Consider the following 22,720-nt stretch of genomic DNA (forward strand, 5'->3'; position numbering starts at 1 on the left):
AGTGTAGATTGGAAAAAGTATTTGTACCCCTAGGCTAATGACTTCAACAAAGCTAATTAGAATCAGGAGTTGGCAAACCTGGCATCCAATTCATTAAATGAGACTGAAGGTGTGGGTTAGAGCTACTTTGACTTATAAAAAGCACTCAAACATTTTGAGTTTGCTATTCACGAGAAGCATCTGTTGACGTGGACCTCACCTGGCAAAAAAAAGAGATCTCAGAAGACCTATAATCAGGATAGGGATAAAGCTGGAAAATGTTACAAAGTTATCTCAAAGAACTTAGATATTCATCTGTCCACAGTTAGACAAATTCTCTATAAATATAAATTATTTAGTTCTATGAATACTCTCCCTAGACGTGATATGAGCGTGAAGCGATCATTTGTGTTCCGCACCTGCTTTCGGGTCCTTGAATAACGTATAACGTGCGAGTAAGGGCATGCCGGTGGACATTCAGGTGCCCTCCTAGGGAGATCTCCCCTAGGGAGTTGGTGCCCTATGCAGACTGTGTAGTCAGCTTATAGGGAGTGGCGGTACTGGGTGTGGGTGAGAAACAGATCAATATTAGTATTTTTTTACTAGACAGCGGGGCGATATGCAAAGTATGTAAATCACCAAAAACACAAGAAGAAGAATGTGAATGTTTTTCATCCATACATTCTCATATAACATCCTTTCTGAAGATACTTATTTAACCACTGGAGTCTTATGGATTACTTTAATGCTGATTTATGTGATTTTGTTTAGCTTTAAAATGTTGCCACCCATTTACTTGCATTGTGTGGACCTACAGAGCTGAGAAATTCTTTTAAAAATCTTAATTTGAGGTCAGCAGATGAAAGAAAGGCATACACATCTGGTGTGGCATGAGGGTGAGTAAATAATGAGTATTTACATTTTTGGGTGAACTATCCCTTTAAGGGCACTTGTCAGACCTAGAAACCTTTCTAGTAATTATTACACTGAAAGCATGAAAATGTCCCACAAGGACATTATATATAATGCTGAAATATACCCCAAAGCAAGATCATACTTTATTAATGCCTTCTTTTGCTAATATCATAGCTTTTAAAGCCCTGCGTGTGTTTTATTTCAGTGTAGTTACAGATTTCAGTGTCAAAAGTATTTAGATCATTAGTTCTGTTCAGCAGTACCGCCACTCTCTAAATGCAGAGTATGCAGCCTCGTTCCTTACTTTTGTTCACTCATTCTTATCCACAATGCACTCTAATTTTGTGTAATTTGAGGATGGTTAATTGCCCACAATCCACCATGGGGAAGACATACAAGGAAGTTTACTGCTTCCTTCACTCCTGCAATATTTTCTTTCATGCTAAATGTATTAAATTACTTTTTGACAAATCATTACTTGATTAAAATAACATATAGAGAGGCAAAACATATAGATACTTTAAAATGTAGCCTACTATTTATTTGATCAAATGTGTTTACTCTTTATATGAACACACAGTATATATTAAAAATGACAATCAGAATGAAGATTTAATGTATTAATATATTATTTATTAAGAATAACAAGTTAGGCCCAAGTATTTTAAAAGTTAATATGATGTTGTTTCTGCGACAGCCCCAGAGCTCCGACACTATGTGTATACGTCAGCGTTCGAATTCACTCACTCATTTCGTTCACTCACTGCTGAGATATAGTGCACTAACTGCCATTCACTAAATAGGAAATAGTGAACGAGTTTACGATAGCGGAGGCAGCCACTCTCTTCGCAATACGATCGGCTCGCGCCCCTCGCTGTGCACGCGCAGAAATGTTGTCTGTTGGTGCTCCAGTTGTCAATCACGCGAACAGCAGAGCAAAGGCATTTATTTACACTTAACTGGGACAGTTACATGGATTTATAGTTAATCCGAAAGAAGTAGCTGAGTTTCCGGGATAAAGAGTACTGATATATTAAAAACGGATGTCATAAGAGCCCAGTTACATTATCACCCTAAAAATGACCATCACATTACACAGAAAAGCCAGTGTTATCATTAGGGCCAAAATTACCTCAGAGTGCTGCCTTAAATTGATTTTAATCTTGAAATATTCACTTGTCTTGGTGTTAAATTCATACTAATTATACTTCATACTAAAACAAATACCAGAGACCGCTTAGACAAATGTCTCATGTGCTTAGAATGTGCTAACGTGCTATCCATACAAATATAAATAATAAAAGTTTAAGAACCACTTCATGGTTAGAATGGCGACCTTTTGAATCACGCTCGCGCCAGAGATTTATTGCACCTTGACCTGTAATTGGCCAAAATGCTCCGTTCAACTTTTCCGAGACCCTCTACTCTTCCCTGTGGAACACGACAGGCTTGATCTCTGACCCACTTTCTGTAGGCCTAGTTCTGAGTTTCTGCGGTTTGAATTTTAGAATTTTGAATTTGGTGTTCTGAATTTCTTCTTCATCTTGAAAACTTGAAGCTGTATTTTTTAAAACGGAATATTTACAGTATAATAATTCAGAACCAAAAACGTGCTGTTTGAAAATACATATTTCTAAAATTGTGCCATATATATATATATATATATATATATATATATATATATATATATATATATATATATATATATATATATATATAATTGGGTTAAATATGAAATGTCCAGGATTGGAGTTTTAAACATTCAAATTCAAACCTATTTAAAATACAACGTAATATTACATTTGGCAAAATCACACTTACAATTCAAATTCAATCAGTCTATCATTCAAATGTACACAATTCACATTCAAATTGTTTTGTCATATTTCTGGCTCCATAGTATGATGACTTGAGTGACAGTCTGAGTACACTCCTCTGAGTGAACTTCCGCTGTCATAAAAGTCCTATTCAATAATCTCTCAATTAATTATGTATTATTAAAAATAAATCCAGTAATGTAATGACAGGAATGCTGCCCATTTTAAAGAAGTAAAAGTTTAAAAAAATAAAATAAAAAATCATAAGAAATTTACTTGAGTGAGAGTAAGAAGTACCCACTTTTAAGCCTACTCTAAAAGTATTATCCCCCCAAAAGTTACTCAGTTAAATATAACAGAATAAATGTAGCACGTTACTACCCACCTCTGCAAAGGACACAATGCAGAATGCTCAATGAGGTAATAAAAGAACCCAAGAGTGACAGCTAAAGACTTGGAAGGAATCACTTGAACTGGTTAACATCTCTATTCATAAGAGACTAAAGAAAAAACATTAACCCTTAACTGCATGGTCATTTTCCTAAACACTTATATTTGGATGTTTAGAGACCAGGCATTATATCTATCAAAAATGAATGTACAAAATGCCTAGATGGTGTCAGATGTTTTAAAATATATTTTCAAGACAATAATAACATAATAAAATAAAAAAATTGTTTGATTTATTTATTTTTTATAAATCAAAGAACTAACGCAACAAATCTGGACAAATCTAGAACAGGATTCATTATTTTCACATTGACATTTCATGAGATGAAACTGGCTGTCAAACACATATTAAGATACACAGAGCACATACAGTTACATACATCTACATATAATATACACATCAACAACTCCTAAATTACACATATGTATTTATTGAGTCTAAATAGATGAACAATCTATAACAATAGTCAGGGTTGGGGAGTAACGGAATAAATGTAATAGGATTACATATTTATAATAAAAAATATAAGTAACTGTATTCCACTACAGTTACAATTTAAATCATTTGTATTTAGAATACGGTTACATTTAAAAATAATTTTGATAACTGAAGAGATTACTTTGCATTTCATTGTTGTTTGTTTAATTTAATATTTAGTCCTGTCAGATGGAAAACATTTATACATATAAATGATGTGATCTAAAGTGCATTTGAACAGTGGTGAAACACTTTCTTATGATGTGATGACATTCATACGAGCAGACAGAGAAGTAAATTTGAAGTAAGTTTGGAGCAGAAGAAATAGAAATAAACCTTGTGTAAATTGTCAGCTTTACACTAATCTAAAATATTATTTCTAGCCATTTTATATGCACATGTTACCAGACACAATCATATTTTTTTTTATTAAGAAAATTCACATTGGATCATAAATCTTTTTTTCTAGTAAGACATTTGATATTGGAGCAAAAATATTATTCTTGATAATTTTGAATTGATTTCCTGTAAAAATATCTAAAAAATCCTTAAAACAAGATACATTTGATTGATCTTGTTTTATAAACAACACTGCATAAGATATTTAGGTTTTTCAGAGAATGTATTTTTAACATTTTGTCTTACTGTACTGGCGGTTTTTATATTAAAAACAAGTAATCCAAAGTATTTAGAATATGTTACTGATGTTACAAATTACATTTTACAGCATGTATTCTGTAATCTGTAGTGAAAAACTTTTCAAAAGTAACCCTCCCAATCCTGAAAATAGACATTTCATACTGTTCATGTGTTACACTTGCTATAGTTTACTTCAATGTTGTATCCACGTCAGCTAGCAATGTCAAATGTAAATCAAATCAATCACTGAAACAACAGCGCCACCCTGAGTAAGAAAGAACAAGTAAAATATATATATATACACATCTGGGATAATGATAATTCACCATTGTTAAGAATTCACTGTTACACAGAAAATCATTGTGATATAGTGTTTATTTGTATGAATATAGTACTCATTTCTCTTGTAATAAACAAAGAAATAGAAATCCTGTGATGGTAATCTTAAATAGGTATGAAATACGTATTTGGACACTTAAACCACTTACAGTTTTTCTCAATATCTTTGGCTCAATTTTCAAATGAGAAATCTTTTTTCAAAACAATATAACTTAAAATCTCCAAACAAGTAGATTCTTGTTCACACCAGGTTTGAATTTCTTATTCATTCAGGCAATTTGCACATGTTTTGGCAAATGTGTGCAAAAGAGTAAGTTTGTCTACAGTTTGCACAATAACTAAATGCACATGGCTTTCTGATCAAAACTGACGAGCTGATTCTCAGGGAAATTGTCACTCTTCACAACTTCTAAACAGTCTTTCATTGTGTGAGCCATCACATTTAAAATTATTAATTCAGTTATCAAAACCTTGATATTGAAAGTTTGTGATGTGTGCTAAATCTCTGGCCAGACCAACAAGAGCAACAGGTTGTCCTCCAAGAAGATGGGAACTTGTAGTGTAACGTACTGTGAGGAGGTACAATTATGTATTTTTTTTTTTTTTTTTTTTGTAACAGAACTACCGCAGATTTTTTCGTTGTTGCAGGTTTTATTTTATTATTGTTTTTTTGCATGGATGTCATTTTGTGTCAATTTTCTGTTCATTATATGACTTTACGTGTGTGAAATGTGTAAAAATGGACATGTAAATGTGAATTTTCTGTTTATAAGTAACACATTGCTACAAAAATATATGTACTGTATACATACAAATGTGCATATCCTTTTTCTGTGTTCTACAGTACTGTACATTATTGAATTTTCCCAGTTAACTTTTACCTAATGTTGACATCAGTATCTAAAAAGCTCAGCGTGATACACAATAGCATTCAGCTAGACAAAACTGACATTCTTGTATAGTACAGGAAGCATTCAGTCAACAAAAAAGTAAAAAAAAATATAATAATAACAAATTATATAACAAACATTTCCAGTGTAGACTGCCATGCAGAAAATCATCTAAATATTTTGACCAGAATGGCTCACACTATGACAAAAAACATTTCCTTTTGGTGGCATTAGCCAATTTACTGACACAATAACTAGGTTTTGAAGCATGAATTAAATGTTTTGGGTGAGTTACTACATTTTGCAGACATGCAATAGAGTTGTGATATCCCATAAAACAGTTGTGACAATTGCACTTACAGTTTAGAGAATGTTAAGACTGTTTTAAAAAATGAGCCAAAGCGATTGAGAAAAACTGTAAATGTATTTAGTCAACACATTTTTCACAAAACGAAATTTGTTAGGTTTTAAATGCTAAAAAAAACAATACATACATTGTTTAAAATAAACGATAAATTATTTGGATACTTTTTTTTTGTCCAATGTTTGTGGAACATATAGAGTACAGCACATAGTGCATGTGATCAACTACACCTCTGTTTACTCTGCCATGGAAAAGGTGTAGCATTAATTGATTGCAAATTGTTTATTTTGTATTACTGCAATGAAATTCATACATTTTAAGTGTGGCTTTAGCGTTGAAATACTTTTGGGGGCCAGTTTGCTTGTATTAGTTGCAGATAAATACATTATACTTCAAGGCAACAGGGCAAGCAACACTTAGAAACAAGAATTGTGAGAATAAGGCAGATTTATTAAAGGAGTTCTATCTCAACTATTATTGGAAGGAAGTTTAGCCTAATCTTATTTCAGATGCAGCCAGATTAGTTCAGTCAGGTTATCCTACAATAAGCATATAGGACAAGAGTGTTGCTTTAAGGGCATGATGGCTTGGAAAGTCAAAAAATGCATTACTGGTCTTTGATGCCATCTTCTGGCTATTCTAAGAATTTGTATTTGATTGTTGCCCATCAATAAATATACATGTTTTGTGAGATACAAGTCTACAAAAAAGCCCAATAAAGAGATCTGAATAACAACACCTTTAAGCTATAACAACATTTGTAGGTTAGTCATGCTAGAGAGTTCAGATGTTTATTTTTCTGTTAAACTCAACTTGGGAAGTAAACGAATCATTAATCTTGCGATTTACCTAATTTGGCAATTCTTATATAAGGGCATTTTCTCAAATATATTTCACCCTTACTGTATTAATCAGTTTATTTTGTATTTATTTATTTGAAATTGCCAATATACAGTCAACAATGCATTACAACAAATAAGACATAAAGGCATAACCATTTCATTATAGTGGAGCAGAAAGAAAAGGAAAAATATGTCTAAGGTCTTTAAAAAATACAAATCAAAATATTATCGTTTTTATTTATATAATTATAATTTATTTAAATACTTCGCAGTGTTATTTTTACTCCATTAATCCGTATAATCTAAATAGAACAACTATAACTGTGAGCTTAATTTCCTACCGTCTGTAAGCATAACGACCGTTCCACAGGTGCATGTTCATTAATTGTTTATGGTTCATTGAACAGGCATGGGAAACATTGTTTTAACCCTTTACAAGACCTGTAAAGTTATTTGGATTTGTACAAAAATTATCTTTACAATGCAGTGTCCCGAAAAAGGGACGTTTCTTTTTTGCGGAGTTTAGACAGACAGACAGACAGATAGACAAGCGTAATGCCATTAGACTCCCACTTCAGCAGATGGCGCTATTAACTAGTGACGCTCACAGTCTTGTCACAAAAGCCCGAAGAAGTCTTCATAACCGCCGCACAGAGCAACAAATGCAAGTTGGCGTATTATATGCGAGGCCAACGTTTGCGTCCAATAAATACCACACTGACTGTTTACATCACACATATGCTTTAATAACGAAACGCGTTTGAACACATTTCAAGCGGACGAAGAGGAAGTATCACTAAAAGAGCAGAAGAACTGCCTTTATTCATTGAAATCACCGGTTGAGTCGGACACGCTGATGGCGGCGACAGTGGAGGAGCTCTATCGTAACTATGGCATCCTCGCCGACGCTAAAGAGGATCTCAGCAAGGTATTGGAAGCATACATGCTGTTTGTCCATATGCATAACACTCTTTTTTTTTAATCTTGTTTTAGGTTAGTATGTTTATTTAAACTGATCTGCTTTGTCAAGGAGGCCTCCTGGTGCTGAGTAGCTCGTATTAGCTTTCTAGCTGCCTCTGCATTTTTTTATTTTTCTGGTTAAATATATTAACGAGCATTAAGGTCAGTTGTGCTAGCACAAATTACTTATTTAAAATATTTGTTGGTTGAATTTATTAATTGAGGGAGTGAAAGACGTCACGTTTAGTGGGAGGGTTGTCCTACGATGTGTGCGAAGGGTTTCGTGAATGTGGCGTCACGCTGAACTGCGCACAATACAGATAAAATATTAACATCTTAGGATAAGCATGATAATGAAGGATGAGCGCTTTATCCGTTGCAAATCTGCTATATGTCCAGATTGATTACCAAAGTGAAGTGTTACCATTGAAATGCGTTTCTGATTTGGTGCCTGGTTTATATAATGGCCCTGACACTTGCGGTCTTGGCCACTTGAGTGCGCGTGCACGCGACAGTTAGTAAGTGCTCAAGACTGTCCCATGTCTAAAACATGCCAAAGCTCAGTGCACTTAACCCACGCTAAATCCACTCTAGTTCGTATACCGCTTCGGAGCGGTCTTTCAGGCCAAGTGTATCCCAGATTTCTTTCATCACGATCAGGAGCAACACTCCGCCTACCTGATCGATTGGTGTATTTTAGCCATGATGACGTCAAGGAAAGCTTTTCAATATCAAAGTTATTTATTATGACCAGATAGTGAAACATAAGTGAAGCATATATTTATTTTTGTTTAAATGAATATATTCAACATTATATGACGTGTTGGGGTGACTTAATATCAGCATCATAATTACAAAATATTATTTGTGTATGTTTTTATCCCTCTCTTTTTTTTTTATCCGTCTCACACAATATTCACATTATTTTGGTGGTTCTTGCCTAGTACTGCTGGTCATTTTGGTAATGTATCAGCCAGTGTGGCATTCAATATATGGTCTAGTAAATGCTGTATTAAACTACCACAGGTTCTTTCTCATCTTTATGTAAAGTATACGTTTTAATGCTTTTTATGTTTTGTATGAAACCACATACTGATAAGTTGTGTAAAGCAGCCTTTACTTTAGTCGTTTTATATAAATGGCAAGCAAAAGCATAATTTAAATGTTTTTTATTAGTAGCTATTCTAGAAATGAACACTGAAAAAATAAAGAATAAATAAAAATACAATAAATAGCTAAATAAACATCAGTACTGTTTAGTATCAGTCAATTGCTGACTATTTAAATAAAGAATGCGTTTACAAAAAGTAGCTACATAAGTACTATTTAGTATCAGTCAAATGCTGACTATTTTAATACTGCCAGTCAATTAGGGGCAGGTTGTAAAACTAGAAGAATTTACACCTGTCAAGAGATAAACAGAGGCAGCTGTGTTACACCGTATTCTGCTATACAAGTTCAGGGTACACTTTCAACTGTGGAAAACCAGACTTTTAAATAATACATTTTATAAATGCAATGACTGGAAATGTTCGGTTGAAGGGGGTACCAAACTGAAATCTGAACAAAACAGTTTGGTGAATACATCTTTACACATTAGCTTCCACTCAGCTGACAAGCAATGAAAGTAGCTACATGGTTAGCTAGTTAGCTATAAGCTCGTTTTCATAGAGTAAAAGATGGACTTTATTTACTTTCCAGCATTGCATCTCACCAACTAGGTAACAACATGGTGTGAAATCAACACTCAACAGACACAATCCAAACAACCACACCAATTTGTCTGCTGAGCTGTAAAAAAAAATGCTCTGTTTACCTTTCAGTCTCATACTAGTTAGCAACATACCGAGAAGACACTACTTAACTCTGTACTGTCTGCAGACAGTACAGAGTTAGAGTGTACTCTGCTGGACAAACTGTTATGACACCAACTCTAAATCACCCCAAGCATTGTTTTCTGCATTATATTCTCCAAAAAAAGTTTTTATATCTGTGCATATCGAGAAACGTATACGCTAATACCGATATATCTGTGAAAGGCTAATATCGGCCAACTGATAATCGGTCAGGCACTACTATGTGTGTCCCAACGTGCAATCAAAGGTCATACACACTCACAGACTTCACGTCTACTTGCACACTAGTGTCCAAACACCGGAAATACGTAAGGCAAGTGGCAAGACCAAAGTAGGCAAGACCAAAACTGCAACAATTGGGACAGGGCCAATTTCGTTATATTGTTTGTGAACTGTCATTGATTACTAAATAATTATTGTTTGTTTTTTTTAGCACAAAGATGCCTATCAGGTAATTCTAGATGGAGTTAAAGGAGGCCCTAAAGAGAAACGACTGGCTGCACAGTTCATTCCAAAATTTTTCAGCAGTTTTCCAGAACTTTCTGATGCAGCCATCAATGCACAGCTTGATCTGTGTGAAGATGAGGATGTATCTGTAAGTACATTTACGTCAGGAATTTGTATGCTTCTGATAGTATGCAAAGATATGCCGGACAACAAGTCACTATGTTGTTGTTGCTTTTGTTTTGGGTTCTGAATTATAGATCCGGAGGCAGGCTATCAAAGAACTTCCTCGTTTTGCATCAGGAGAGAATTTGCCAAGAGTCGCAGATATCCTCACACAGCTGTTGCAGACAGGTACTGTACTACTAATTTCTTTTGAATTCTGATCCCATGTTTACTGAGAACTGGCTGAATAAATTGTACATGGTTTTAACTTTGTGTAAACAAGGTTTTTGTACATTTTGTATATGCTTTTGCAGTTATGGCTGAATACGACCTACTTTTTGTCCAGCTATTTGATCAAGTGCATTTTCTTCTCATATTTTCTAGATGATTCTGCTGAATTCAGTCAAGTCAACACAGCGTTGATCTCCATTTTCAAAATTGATTCAAAAGGTATCCATCCATTATGTTCTCATTCTCTCGTATGTAGAAATGCTTATGTTCTGTGATCATGTTTTGGCGATTCTCATGAAACCTTTCAATAAAATGTCCTGGTCATTTTAAAACACAATACGAAATACGAAAAAATTAAATACATTTTTGTATAAAGATTCTGTAATAAACTTTGGATTTCAATCTGCTGTGCTGCGTGTTTGTGTGACCTGTGACTGGCTTCAGTAAATGTTATATCACCCTCTTGTGTTCCCCAATGCTATTACGCCTGACTGTTAAAAAGGTCAATTGAGTGAATTGGAAAGCACTCAAATTAGGCTTCTAATTTAAATGTCAGCTTATTTTAACATATCAATGCCAACAAGTAACATGACGATCACAATAGATATATCAAGATTTTATGAAATCCCTAGAATATCATAATGACCATCTTTTGTCTCATTGTTATAGTAATGACAATTGGGGTCGAAAATGTGCATAACTGTCATGAAAATGTTACAGTGTAGAAAATGTTAATTGTTCTAAAAATAGGCTTCATTTTCTAGATGCAAAATATAATAACTTAATTGTATCCTTTGATTTGAGTAAAATAGGACCAGAACATTTTCTTGACAGGTTTTGTGAGAATCACCCTTTTGTATTAAATTGCATCATGACTAAAAGTTAAATTGTCCTCTCTGACGCTGTGTCTATAAAAGGAACTCTGGGAGGCTTGTTCAGTCAAATCCTACAAGGAGAAGATATTGTTCGAGAAAGGGCAATCAAGTTTCTCTCTACCAAGTTGAAAACGATGCCAGATGATACAATGACCAAGGAGGTGGAGGATTACGTCTTTACGGAGACAAAAAAGGTATCTGCACTCAATTTGTTCCTTTTGTTCCCCCGATATAATATTATTTCTATTTTGCTATTTAGACAAGGATTTTGAGTTGACCTCACTCTTGACCGGTCACCCTGTGATTATCTTAGGTCCTGGAGGATGTGACGGGGGAGGAGTTTGTTCTTCTAATGCGTATCTTGTCAGGACTGAAGAACATGCAGACTGTGAGTGGGAGGCAGCAGCTGGTGGAGCTGGTGGTGGAACAGGCCTTTTTAGAGCAGGCCCTTAACCCAGCAGATACTGACAGTGTTGACCGGCTCTTGCAGTGCACACGCCAGGCCTTACCACTCTTTTCTGTAAGTTAACATACAGTATTAGTCGGCACCACAAATCTCATGTAAAGGCCTGTTCACATGAAGTCGCATCAACAATATGAAAGTATAAAATAGGCTACATAAAAAATTTTTGCTGAAAACTTTAATACCAAATCTGATGCTTTTTCTTTTATTCTCCCATAAAAAATTATCGCTTTTCAATACTTGAAAGAATCAGCATCCCAACAATTAAAAATCGTCCCATCCTATAAAAAAAACAATTGATTATCACAGTACAGTATTTCAGACTCTGTGTCTGATGGCTTATGTTTTACTAGAGATGGACACCAACTTAAGTATTCTCAAAAGCAGCAGTGTAATAACTTTTATTGTTTTTCATTTTTAGTTGTGTGCCTGTATTAGGTTTATTTTGGATGCATGTTTTATTTATCCTTCTGCAAATTATACCAATTTATATTTTTCTCCCCCTTGTGCTCTGCTCTTATCTCCTCCAGAAAAATGTGCATTCTACTCGCTTTGTGACATACTTCTGTGAGTACGTTCTGCCCAACCTCTGTCTGCTCACCAGTCCTGTAGCAGAACTGGACATCCAGCTCGAGGTGTGTACACTGTGCTACAAGTCATGCTGCATCTTTAGTTTCCACTTAATAGCTATGTTTCCATCCAAGTTGCTAAAATATGTTAAGAACCAAAATTCTGCAGAAGTAGTTTGCGAATAAATTACCTTTTCGTCTCATGTGTTGAAGAGAACAAAATTGGTGCGAAATGAAACCGGAAGTTGAAGCCACTTTGGCTCTTTAAATAAATGTAAAAAATTACTTGTTGTTTAGAGTGTGCAAACTTATGTTTTCCTAGTGTTCAGATGCAGATGCCTTTTATGTCTGGGAGTGAAAGCGTGTCAGACAGTTCTGGGTGGTAATAGTAGCCAATTGTTTTGATGATTGGCATTGGCTACAGCATTTCAGAATAACCAGAGTAATATTTGAAATGCTATGCTATGCGATGATCTGTTCTCTGAGTGAATGATCTATTCACATGGCTTGCATTATTTGATGCTTATCTGTATTCCTATATAAATTCTAAAGGAATATATTTGGTGTGTTTCCATCGTAGTTTATTTACATGTCTTACCAAATAAAAGTATAAGCGTTCAAGTTTAAGGGTGATTTTGGAAACTTTATTTGCATCTTGGTGTTTCCATCCAGCGTTTTTTACACAATATTCCAAAATGTGAATTAAAAATATGTGAATGGAAACCCAGCTATTTTGACCCATGTCAAATTACTTAAACTTGACAATTGGTCCGAATTGCCATAGAATGCTAAATCTAGAAAGAATGCAATTCTAGAATCTCTGATTTGAAGAACTGTTTAAAAAATCCTTATAATTTTCCATTTAGGTTCTTAAGTTGATGGCAGAGATGAGTCCATTTTGTGGGGACATGGAGAAACTGGAGGTCAACCTCAAGATGCTTTTTGAAAAGCTACTGGTAAAGACATGCATTCAACTTCTGACCTCATGGAGGGATTTCCTCGTCAGCGTCTTCCCCGCAATATTACCTGCATTCTATCAATCTTTTTTTTTTTTTTTACTTAATGGTGATAGGAGTTCATGCCCTTGCCTCCAGAGGGGGAGAACGGAGAGAATGCAGCAAATGAAGAGCCCAAACTGCAGTTCAGCTATGTGGAGTGCCTACTCTTCAGCTTCCACCAATTGGGCAAAAAGTTACCCGACTTCCTCATTGACAAAATCAGCGGAGACAAGCTAAAGGACTTCAAGATCAGGTCGGAATTTAATTTTAACTATATGGCCAAAGTTTGTGGACACCTTCATTTTTGCTTATTGAACATTTAATTTAAAAACCATAGGGATTAATCCCCCTCTTCTGGAAAGGCTTTCCACTTGATGTTGGAACATAGCTGCATGGATTTGCTTCCATTTAAATAAAAGGGCATCAGTGAGGTCAAACACTGATGTTGGGTGATGGACCCTGGCTCGCACTGACTAATTCATCCCAAAGGTGTTTATTGGGGTTCAGGTCTGGGCTCTGTGCAGGCCAGTCAATTTCTTCCACACCAGGTTTTGTACATTATTTCTTAATGGATCTCACTTTGTGCAGAAAGACATTGTCATGCTGGAACAGAAAAGTGTCCTCCCCATCTGTTCTATAAAGTAGGAAGCACACAATGCTTTAGAATGCCACTGTAGCATTAAAGGGATAGTTCATCCAAAAATTAAAGTTCTCTCATTATTTGCTTATCCCTTATGTATAGGACATTCATTCGTCTGCTGAACACAAAGATTTTTAGAAGAATATCTCTGCTTCGTTTGTCTGGCAATGCAAGTGAATGGTTGCCAGAATTTTGAAGCTCTAAAAAGCACAAAGGCAGCATAAAAGTAATCCATATGACTCGAGTGGTTACATCCATGTTTTCAGAAGTGATATTATAAGTGTTGGTGAGAAACAGATCAATATTTAATATTTTTTTGCTATAAATCTAAATTTTCACTCTCTTAGTTTTAGTTAATCTGTTTCTCACCAACATCACTATCATACCTCTTCTGAAGACATGGATTAAACCACTGAAGACATATGGATTACTTTTATGCTGCCTTTATGTGCTTTTTGGATTTTTCACTTGCATTGTATGGACTTGCAAAGCTGAAATATTCCTCTAAAAATCTTTGTGATCAGTAGAAGACAGTCATGCATATCTGGGGTGGCATGAGGATGAGTAAATGATGATGAGCATTTTCTTTTTTGGGTGGACGATCCTTGTAAGTTTGATTTTCACTGGAATTAATGGAATATCCAAAGACCCATTTGCTGCCAAGCTTTAACTTTCTGGCTGATGTCTTGAGATGTTGCTTCAATATATCCACATAATTTTCCTTTCTCATTATGCCATCTATTTTGTGAAGTGCACCAGTCCCTCTTTCAGCAAAGCACACCCACAACATGATGCTGCCACCGTCATGCTTCACGGTTGAGATGGTGTTCTTCGGCTTGCAAGCCTCACCCTTTTTCCAATCATAACAATGTTAATTATGGCCAAACAGTTATATTTGTTTCATCAGAGACCAGGCTTTTTATGTTTGTTTTGGAGCAGTGGCTTCTTCCTTACTGAGCTGCCTTTTTAAGTTAAGGTATAGGACTCGATATAGGACTCGTTTTACTGTGTATATAGAAACTTGTATACCTGTTTCCTCCAGCATCTTCACAAGGTCCTTTGCTGTTGTTCTGGGATTGATTTGCACTTTTCGCACCAAACTACGTTCTCTAGAAGACAGAATGTGTCTCTTACCTGAGTGGTATGATGGTTGCGTGGTATGATGGTTGCGTGATATGATGGTTGCGTGGTCCCATGATTTTTATACTTGCGTACTGGTGTAATACAGATAAACGTGGTACCTTCAGGCATTTGGAAATTGCTCAAGGATGAAACGGACTTGTGGAGGTCCACTAATTCTTTCTGAGGTTTCCTCCATCTTCAAATCAATTTATTGTCACTCAATCATATACACCAAGTGCAACAGTGGGTGAAAGTCTTGTGTGTGGTTCCAAGCAACATAGCAGTATGACAATTACAATACACATCTGCACATGGAAGGGGCACGGCAATAGGTCCTGCCCTTCAAAGGGAGGAGCTCTATAAATAAACACAGCGACGGGCAGAGAGGGCTCTGTCCAAGGGAGACCGTGCAACAGAAAATACATCACTGGAGGTTACCGGGGTAAACAACACCTGTGGAGCACTTGCCCTATTACAGGGCACGTTAGCACATGTACTGGGTCCGACTACTAATTCCTCCACCGAATTTGCGAGCCAGAGGACTAGGGAAGAAGGACATCCAGGGTTCCCGGTTTGTGAACTCACATGAGTTCACAGGAGAGAGGAGCGCACAGCTTCACTTCCCTGGAGGGGAAAGGCACTATACGCAAGCGGTACACCCGGCTAGAGCAGTGTGTAGTGTAGATGCAATAGCATCATCAGTGGAACTGTTGAAGTGGTATGCAAACTACAGTGGGTCCAGTGAGGTGGGCAGCACAAAGCAGATGTTGTCTCTGATTAGTCTCAAAGCATTTGCTGATGATAGAGGTCAGAGCAACAGGACAACAGTCTTTTAAGCAAGTGATTTTGGATTGCTTTGGTACAGGCACAATGGTGGACGCTTTAAAGCATGTGGGGACTACAGACATGGAGAGGGAAAGGTTAAAAATGTCCATCAAAACACCAGCCAGTTGGTTTGTGCACATTCTGATGACACGTCCCGGAATGCTGTCTGGACCTACGGCTTTACGGATATTTACCCGTCGGAAGGATCTGGTTACATCCGCTACAGAGATGGAGTGAATTAACCTCTGCTTTAGCCGCGAGAGCTCTCTCCTGTAGGGCATTGTTATTTCCCTCGAAATGAGCATAAAAAGTATTTGGCTAAACCGGTAGAGTGGCAGCGGTGTTCACAGCGGAATTTTTATTCCCTTTGAAGTCTGTGATGATATTATTTCCCTGTCACATGCTTTGAGTCGGTGGTGTTGAACTGTCCTTCAATCTTGTCCCTGTACTGGCGTTTGGCTGCTCTGATAGTTTTTTGGAGGGCATAACTGGCTAGATTATGCCTCTCCGCGTTCCTGGAATGAAAAGCGGAGGTCAGTGCATTAAGTGCCACACGAAAACCACTATTAATCCATTGTTTCTGGTTGGCGTAGATCCATATAGTTTTGGTTGGCACTATGTCATCTATGCACTTCCCGACGAAAGACATTACGCTATCAGCGTAGACCTCTGTCGTCATCAGAGGCGTACCGGAACATCTCCCAGTCCGCATGATAAAAACAGTCTTGTAGCATAGAATCTGATTGGTCCAACCAGCACTGGATCCTTCTGTGAGCTGGTGCTTCCTGTTTCTGCCTGTAAGGAGGGAAGAAGCAGAATGGAAGAGTGGTCTGATTTCCCATATGGTGGGCAGGGGAGGGATTTGTAGCCATCCCAGAAGGGAGAGTAGCAATGGTCCAAAACCCGGTCCTCTCGTGTTGAAAGTGATGTGTTGGTAGTATTTTGTTGCATTTGACGAAGTTGGCTTTGTTAAAGTCCCCGGTCACAATGAATGTGGCCTCGGGGTGCGCGGTTTCCTGCTTGCTCCCATAGAGTTCCTTGAGTGCCGGTCTGTGGCGGCATGTACACAGCTGTGATGATGACCTCTGTGAATTCCCTCTTTAGCCAGAATGGTCGACACAAGCATGAAAAATTCCAGATCAGGAGAGCAGAAAGACTTGATAAAATGTACGTTCCTCTGATCACACCAGGATTAACGTAAAACATACACCACCACCACCTCTGCTCTTACCTGAGAGGACTTTCACTCTGTCCGCTCGGTGCATGGAGAACCCCGCAGGTTAGATGACTGCGTCTGGAATCTACGCAGACATTCAAGTTTCTGTAAGGCAGATGATGCAGCAGTCTCTCGTTGGAAAGAGACTGAACATTTGCCAGTAGAATACTGGGTAGCAGGGGTCGATTTGCGCAACGTCTTTGTCTGATGAGAACGCCGGCTCTCCTTTTCCGGCTGCGTTTCCTCAGCCGGGCAGCCCAGACAAAGTGCTCCACTGTTGTGTTTATAAACGGCAAGTTGGCATTGAGGTATTTAAAATCCGGTTTTTGGTGTGCTATTGCTGAAACAATGTCCAAAAGTGTTTGTCTATCATAGACAATAAGGCAGACAACATCCAAGACAAAAAACATAAGAATTGTAGACAAAACAAACAAAAAACTGCAACATTGGATCAGAGCTACCAACGCAGCAGCCATACTATGCGCCATCTTGAGCAAATCTTCACAAGCTGTTGTTCTGGGATTGATTTACACTTTTCGCACCAAACTACATTCATCTCAAGAAGACAGAATGCGTCTCCTTGCTGAGCGGTATGTTGGCTGTGTGGTCCTATGGTGTTTATACTTGCATACTATTGTTTGTACAGATGAACATAGTACCTTCAGGCATTTGGAAATTGCTCCCAAGGATGATCCAGACTTGTAGAGTTCCACAATTTTTTCTGATGTCTTTGCTGATTTTCCCATGATTTCAAGCTAAGAGGCACTGTGTTTGAAGGTAGGCCTTAAAATACATCTACAGGTTCACCATCAATTGACTCCAATTAGCCTAGCAAAAGCTAATTGTCTAAAGGCTTGATATAATTTTCTGGAATTTTCCAAGCTGCTTAAAGGCACAGTGAACTTGGTGTATGTAAACTTCTGATCCACTGGAATTGTGATACAGATTGATTCACTTTTAATTGACTGTTTGTAAACAATTGTTGGAAAAATGACTGTAGATGTCCTAAACGACTTGCCAAAACTATAGTTTACTAATATGAAATCTGTGAAGTGGTTAAATCACTTTACAGTTGAAGTCATTAAACTACACTTAGGTTAAAGACTTGAAATTGCATTGTTGAATTAGTTTGTTAGGGGAGGTCAACAGTGTGCATTACTTTTTTGTTGTTTCACAGGCTACAATACTTTGCAAGGGGACTGCAAGTTTATATCCGTCAACTGCGTGTTGCTTTGCAAGGCAAGACGGGAGATGCATTGAAGACAGAGGAGGTATGATTTCAAACTTTTTGCTGTTATTTATATTTATATATATATATATATATATGTATGTGTGTGTGTGTATATAATAGATATAGATATATCTATCAGTCTTGTAAAAGTCTTGGACACAAAAGATGTTTCACAAAAGCAGTTGTCTTAAGATGGTTATTTATATCTTCATCTTTAGTGGGTCATTAGGAAATATAAATGTTAGACTCCCAAACATTAATTTTGCAAATAGAATAGAAGAATAAGGAGCCCTGCAACAGATGTCATAGCCCCCCAATGAACACAGTGTCAGTCTGAGATTACATAAAGAGACAGAAGCAATTGAGACAGCCTAAATAGATAGATGAACTGTGGTGAATTCTCCAAGAATATTGGAACATCTTATCTGCCAACAACCAAGAAAAACTGTGTCCAGGTGTGCCTAGGAAAATTGGGGTTGTTTTAAATACACACGCGCATACATACCTGTACACACACAGTGCATGCGGCAAGTATTCACATCGCTTCACTTTTTCCACATTTTATGTTACAGCCTTATTCCAAAATGTATTAAATTCATTATTTTCCTCAAAATTCTACAAACAATACCCCATAATGACAATGTGAAAGTTTGTTTGAGATTTTTGCAAATGTATTAATTTAATACATTTAATAAAAATTACAAAAATCACATGTACATAATTATTCACAGCCTTTGCTCAATACTTTGTTGAAGCACCTTTGGCACCAATTACAGCCTCAAGTCTTTTTGTGGATGATGCTACAAGCTTGGCACACCTATTTTTGGGCAGTTTTTCCCATTCCTCTTTGCAGGACCTCTCAAGCTCCATCAGGATGGATGGGGAATGTCGGTGTACAGCCATTTTCAGATCTCTCCAGAGATGTTCAAGTCTGGGCTCTGGCTGGGCCACTCAAGGACATTTACAGAGTTGTCCCGTAGCCACTCCTTTGTTATCTTGGCTGTGTGCTTGGGGTCGTTGTCCTTTTGGAAGATGAACCTTTGCCCCAGTCTGAAGTCCAGAGCTCTCTGGAGCAGGTTTTCATCAAGGATGTCTCTGTACATTGCTGCATTCATCTTTCCCTTGATCCTGACTAGTCTCCCAGTTCCTGCTGCAGAAAAACATCCCCACAGCATGATGCTGCCACCACCATGCTTCACTGTAGGGATGGTGTTGGCCAGGTGATGAGCGGTACCTGGTTTCCTCCAGACATGACCCTTGCCATTCAGGACAAAGTGTTCAATCTTTGTTTCATCAGACCAGAGATTTTTGTGTTTCATGGTCAGAGTCCTTCAGGTGCCTTTTGGCAAACTCCATGCAGGTTGTCATGTGCCTTTTACTGAGGAGTGGCTTCTGTCTGGCCACTCTACCATACAGTCCTGATCAGTGGAGTGCTGCAGAGATGGTTGTTCTTCTGGAAAGTTCTCCTCTCGCCACAGAGAAATGCTGGAGCTCTGTCAGAGTGACCATCGGGTTCTTGGTCACCTCCCTGACTAAGGCCCTTCTCCCCCTATCGCTCAGTTTCGGAGGTCTACAGACAATTCCTTGGACTTCGTGGCTTGGTTTGTGCTCTAACATGCACTGTTAACTGTGGGACCTCATATAGACAGGTGTGTGCCTTTCCAAATTATGTCTAAACAATTTAATTTACCACAGGTGAACTCCATGTTGTAGAAACATCTCAAGGATGATCAGTGGAAACAGGATGCACCTGAGCTCAATTTTGAGTGTCATGGCAAAGGGTGTGAATACTTATGTACATGTGATTTTGTTTTTTTAATTTATTTTGTTTTTATAAATTTGCAAAGATTTCAAGCAAACTTCTTTCACATTGTCATTATGGGGTATTGTTTGTAGAATTGAGGAAAATAATGAATTTAATAAATTTTGGAATAAGGCTGTAACATAACAAAATGTGGAAAAAGTGAAGCGCTGTGAATACTTTCTGGATGCACTGTGTATATATATGTATATGTATATATACACACATATCTGGCTGTCTACCTAATGGATTCTAAAAAACCTGTCGAAATAAAATCATGTTTTTTTTTTGTTTTTTTATTGGAATAATAAATTACTTTCAACCCTTTTTTTTTTTTTTTTTTTTTTTTTTTACAGAATAAAATGAAAGTTGTTGCATTGAAGATCACCAACAACATAAACGTTTTAATAAAGGTAATGTATGAATTCTGATAAACTGTTTTAAACAAAGTATTTTGGGAATGTCTCATTGCAGTTGATTGTATTTAAATCCTTGAAAATGAGGCAAGATCACGTTTGTTTTCTGCTGTTATCTCCAGGATCTGTTTCATAACCCTCCGTCCTATAAAAGCACAGTCACACTGTCCTGGAAACCTGTGCAGAAGACTGAAGCAGCTGCAACAGCAGTTGGGTAGGTCTTTCAAATGCACAATCACACAATATCTTTGTTGTTTTTATGTTACAAACATTCAAAGTACTGGAATAAAAGTTTGAAGTTCATTTGAGCTGACTGTATTGATGCAACAATATTTTTAATGCCAAACAAAGACTGTATTATGTAGCCAATTAGTCCAATCAAACCTTCTCCCAGTTCAGCCGTCACTAATTTTCATCACTTCTGGTGCAACAAGTGGAAGGGTTAGTGTCTCATAACTTTCTTTGCAATGAAATGTTGGATTCATCACAGCAATGAAAACAACATGGCTTAATACTTACCGATAATCACTTGTTAATGATTATCATTTATTATATTGGTATTCAAATAAAATGTTTATCATTGGAATGTCAGATATTTAACAATTTTGTCGATTTTAAAATCTTAAAAAAAAAAAAAAAGAAATCTATTGTTTCATTAGTGTTTTGTCCCCCTAGTGACATCTAGTCCACACTATAGATTTTTTTCAAATCATTTGAGAAGTTTTGAACTAAAAATAAATGTGTAGATTTACTGAACTACTCGCCTACTTTTTGTCCTCCAACACGCCCTCTGCAAAGTGCCATGCTTTAATACAGTGTGCATTAAATAACTTTCACCACAGGAATTAACCGGAACAATTTGAACATGTATGGAAAAAGGTTAGTTTTCCCATGATCTCTTTTGTATCCTAAAGTAAGAAGAGGCTGTCGGGAGAGGACATTGGGGCAACGGCAGCAGCAAAGAAGCTTCCCGTAAATCTACCCAGGAGGGACGCCCGTCAGATCTACAATCCACCTAGCGGGAAGTATAGCGACAGCATTGGGAACTTCTCATATGGTGAGAGTGACTTCTATGTTCAGTTTGTTAAATCAATTTTAACAGTTTAACGAGCCATCGTTAATTTCTGAAACGCATTACTTGGACCTCTAGCATAAGTACAGATGTTCAAGGCCTGTGTGATTGAATGAGATTAAATTGAGTTCTGCACTGTCATCATACAAGTTGCTTTATGTATATAACTGATTCCTTCTGTGCTCGCAGAACAACGAGGAGGCTTCAGGGGTGGCAGGGGGCGGGGCTTTGGAGGAAGAGGAAACAGAAGCAGAGGCCGAATTTATTAAGAGGACTGCATATACTTCTCCACCCATGCAACTGCATAAACACAACATACCAATATCTCTGCCGCCTTTACAGTTTTTGTCCCCCAGTGGTCTTTGCTGTATCATACAGACTTCCACCATCCATTGATTTTCTATCCAAATAGTTTTGTTTTTCTTGAGTATTGAAAATCCATAACAGTTCCTTGTCCTTTTCTTTTTTCTTTTTTTTTTTTTCCTGGATCATATTTGTGAAACAAAAGACTGCCAAGGTGTATTTTTGAAGAGTTTTTGTATGGTGACATTCTTTGTATGTTTTTTTTTTGTTTGTTTTTTTAAACCTTTTTAAGTCTTGAGATTTTGTTGAATCAAAAATAATCAAGAATTTGTAAGATGTTAAAATAGACGACTCTAAATTTTATCATAAACTTGTGTGGTTCAAATCTAATGCTGTCAGTATCTTTTAATCAGGACATAAATACATGTTTAAAATATTAACATAAACATTGTCCTTTGAATTGCCTTGTCTTTTCACTGTTAAAAAAAATATTAAGGAACCAATCTTTTTCAGGTATTTCAAGGATTTGAGAGTTCAGTTTTAATTTTAAACAGTTTGCATGCATAGTTTTTAGGAGATATTTAAATGTTTTGGATTTAAGGACATGTATTACAGCAGTTGTTCTTCATTTTGGAGAGGTTTTCACCAACATTAAAATCTTTTTGCCTTTTTTCAAATATTTTTGCCTGTAGATGGTCTTTGGTTTAACCATTTAATTATAATGAGGTACTTGTGGTTAACAAATCTTTCATTTTCTAACAATGTGGTTCTGAATCAAAGTAGATTGAAGTATTGCTTTCATCCTTTGTTGGTTGTGTGA

General features: G+C 36.8%; 1 protein-coding gene across 1 annotated transcript; it reads left to right on the forward strand.

The window, feature by feature from the left end:
• The first annotated feature begins 7,354 nt into the window (after positions 1–7,354).
• LOC127638256 (apoptosis inhibitor 5-B-like) lies at positions 7,355–22,557 on the forward strand. Its single transcript, XM_052119699.1, has 14 exons — positions 7,355–7,641; positions 9,963–10,124; positions 10,234–10,327; positions 10,523–10,588; positions 11,287–11,438; positions 11,558–11,764; positions 12,238–12,342; positions 13,143–13,232; positions 13,349–13,527; positions 18,255–18,348; positions 20,466–20,522; positions 20,648–20,739; positions 21,440–21,582; positions 21,787–22,557. Exons 1-14 carry the CDS (start codon positions 7,570–7,572, stop codon positions 21,864–21,866), a joined length of 1,593 nt encoding a protein of 530 aa, XP_051975659.1. The 5' UTR covers positions 7,355–7,569; the 3' UTR covers positions 21,867–22,557.
• The last annotated feature ends 163 nt before the right edge of the window (positions 22,558–22,720 follow it).

The sequence above is a fragment of the Xyrauchen texanus genome, chromosome 46 (assembly GCF_025860055.1).
Source record: "Xyrauchen texanus isolate HMW12.3.18 chromosome 46, RBS_HiC_50CHRs, whole genome shotgun sequence".
Lineage (NCBI taxonomy): Eukaryota > Metazoa > Chordata > Actinopteri > Cypriniformes > Catostomidae > Xyrauchen > Xyrauchen texanus.

Excerpts from the sequence above, each read along its gene's own strand:
- LOC127638256 (XM_052119699.1), top strand. The coding sequence starts at position 7,570 with ATGGCGGCGACAGTGGAGGAGCTCTATCGTAACTATGGCATCCTCGCC. Across the intron at positions 10,589-11,286 it reads TTTCAAAATTGATTCAAAAG|GAACTCTGGGAGGCTTGTTC; the intron begins GTATCCATCCAT and ends TGTCTATAAAAG. Across the intron at positions 20,523-20,647 it reads ACATAAACGTTTTAATAAAG|GATCTGTTTCATAACCCTCC; the intron begins GTAATGTATGAA and ends TGTTATCTCCAG.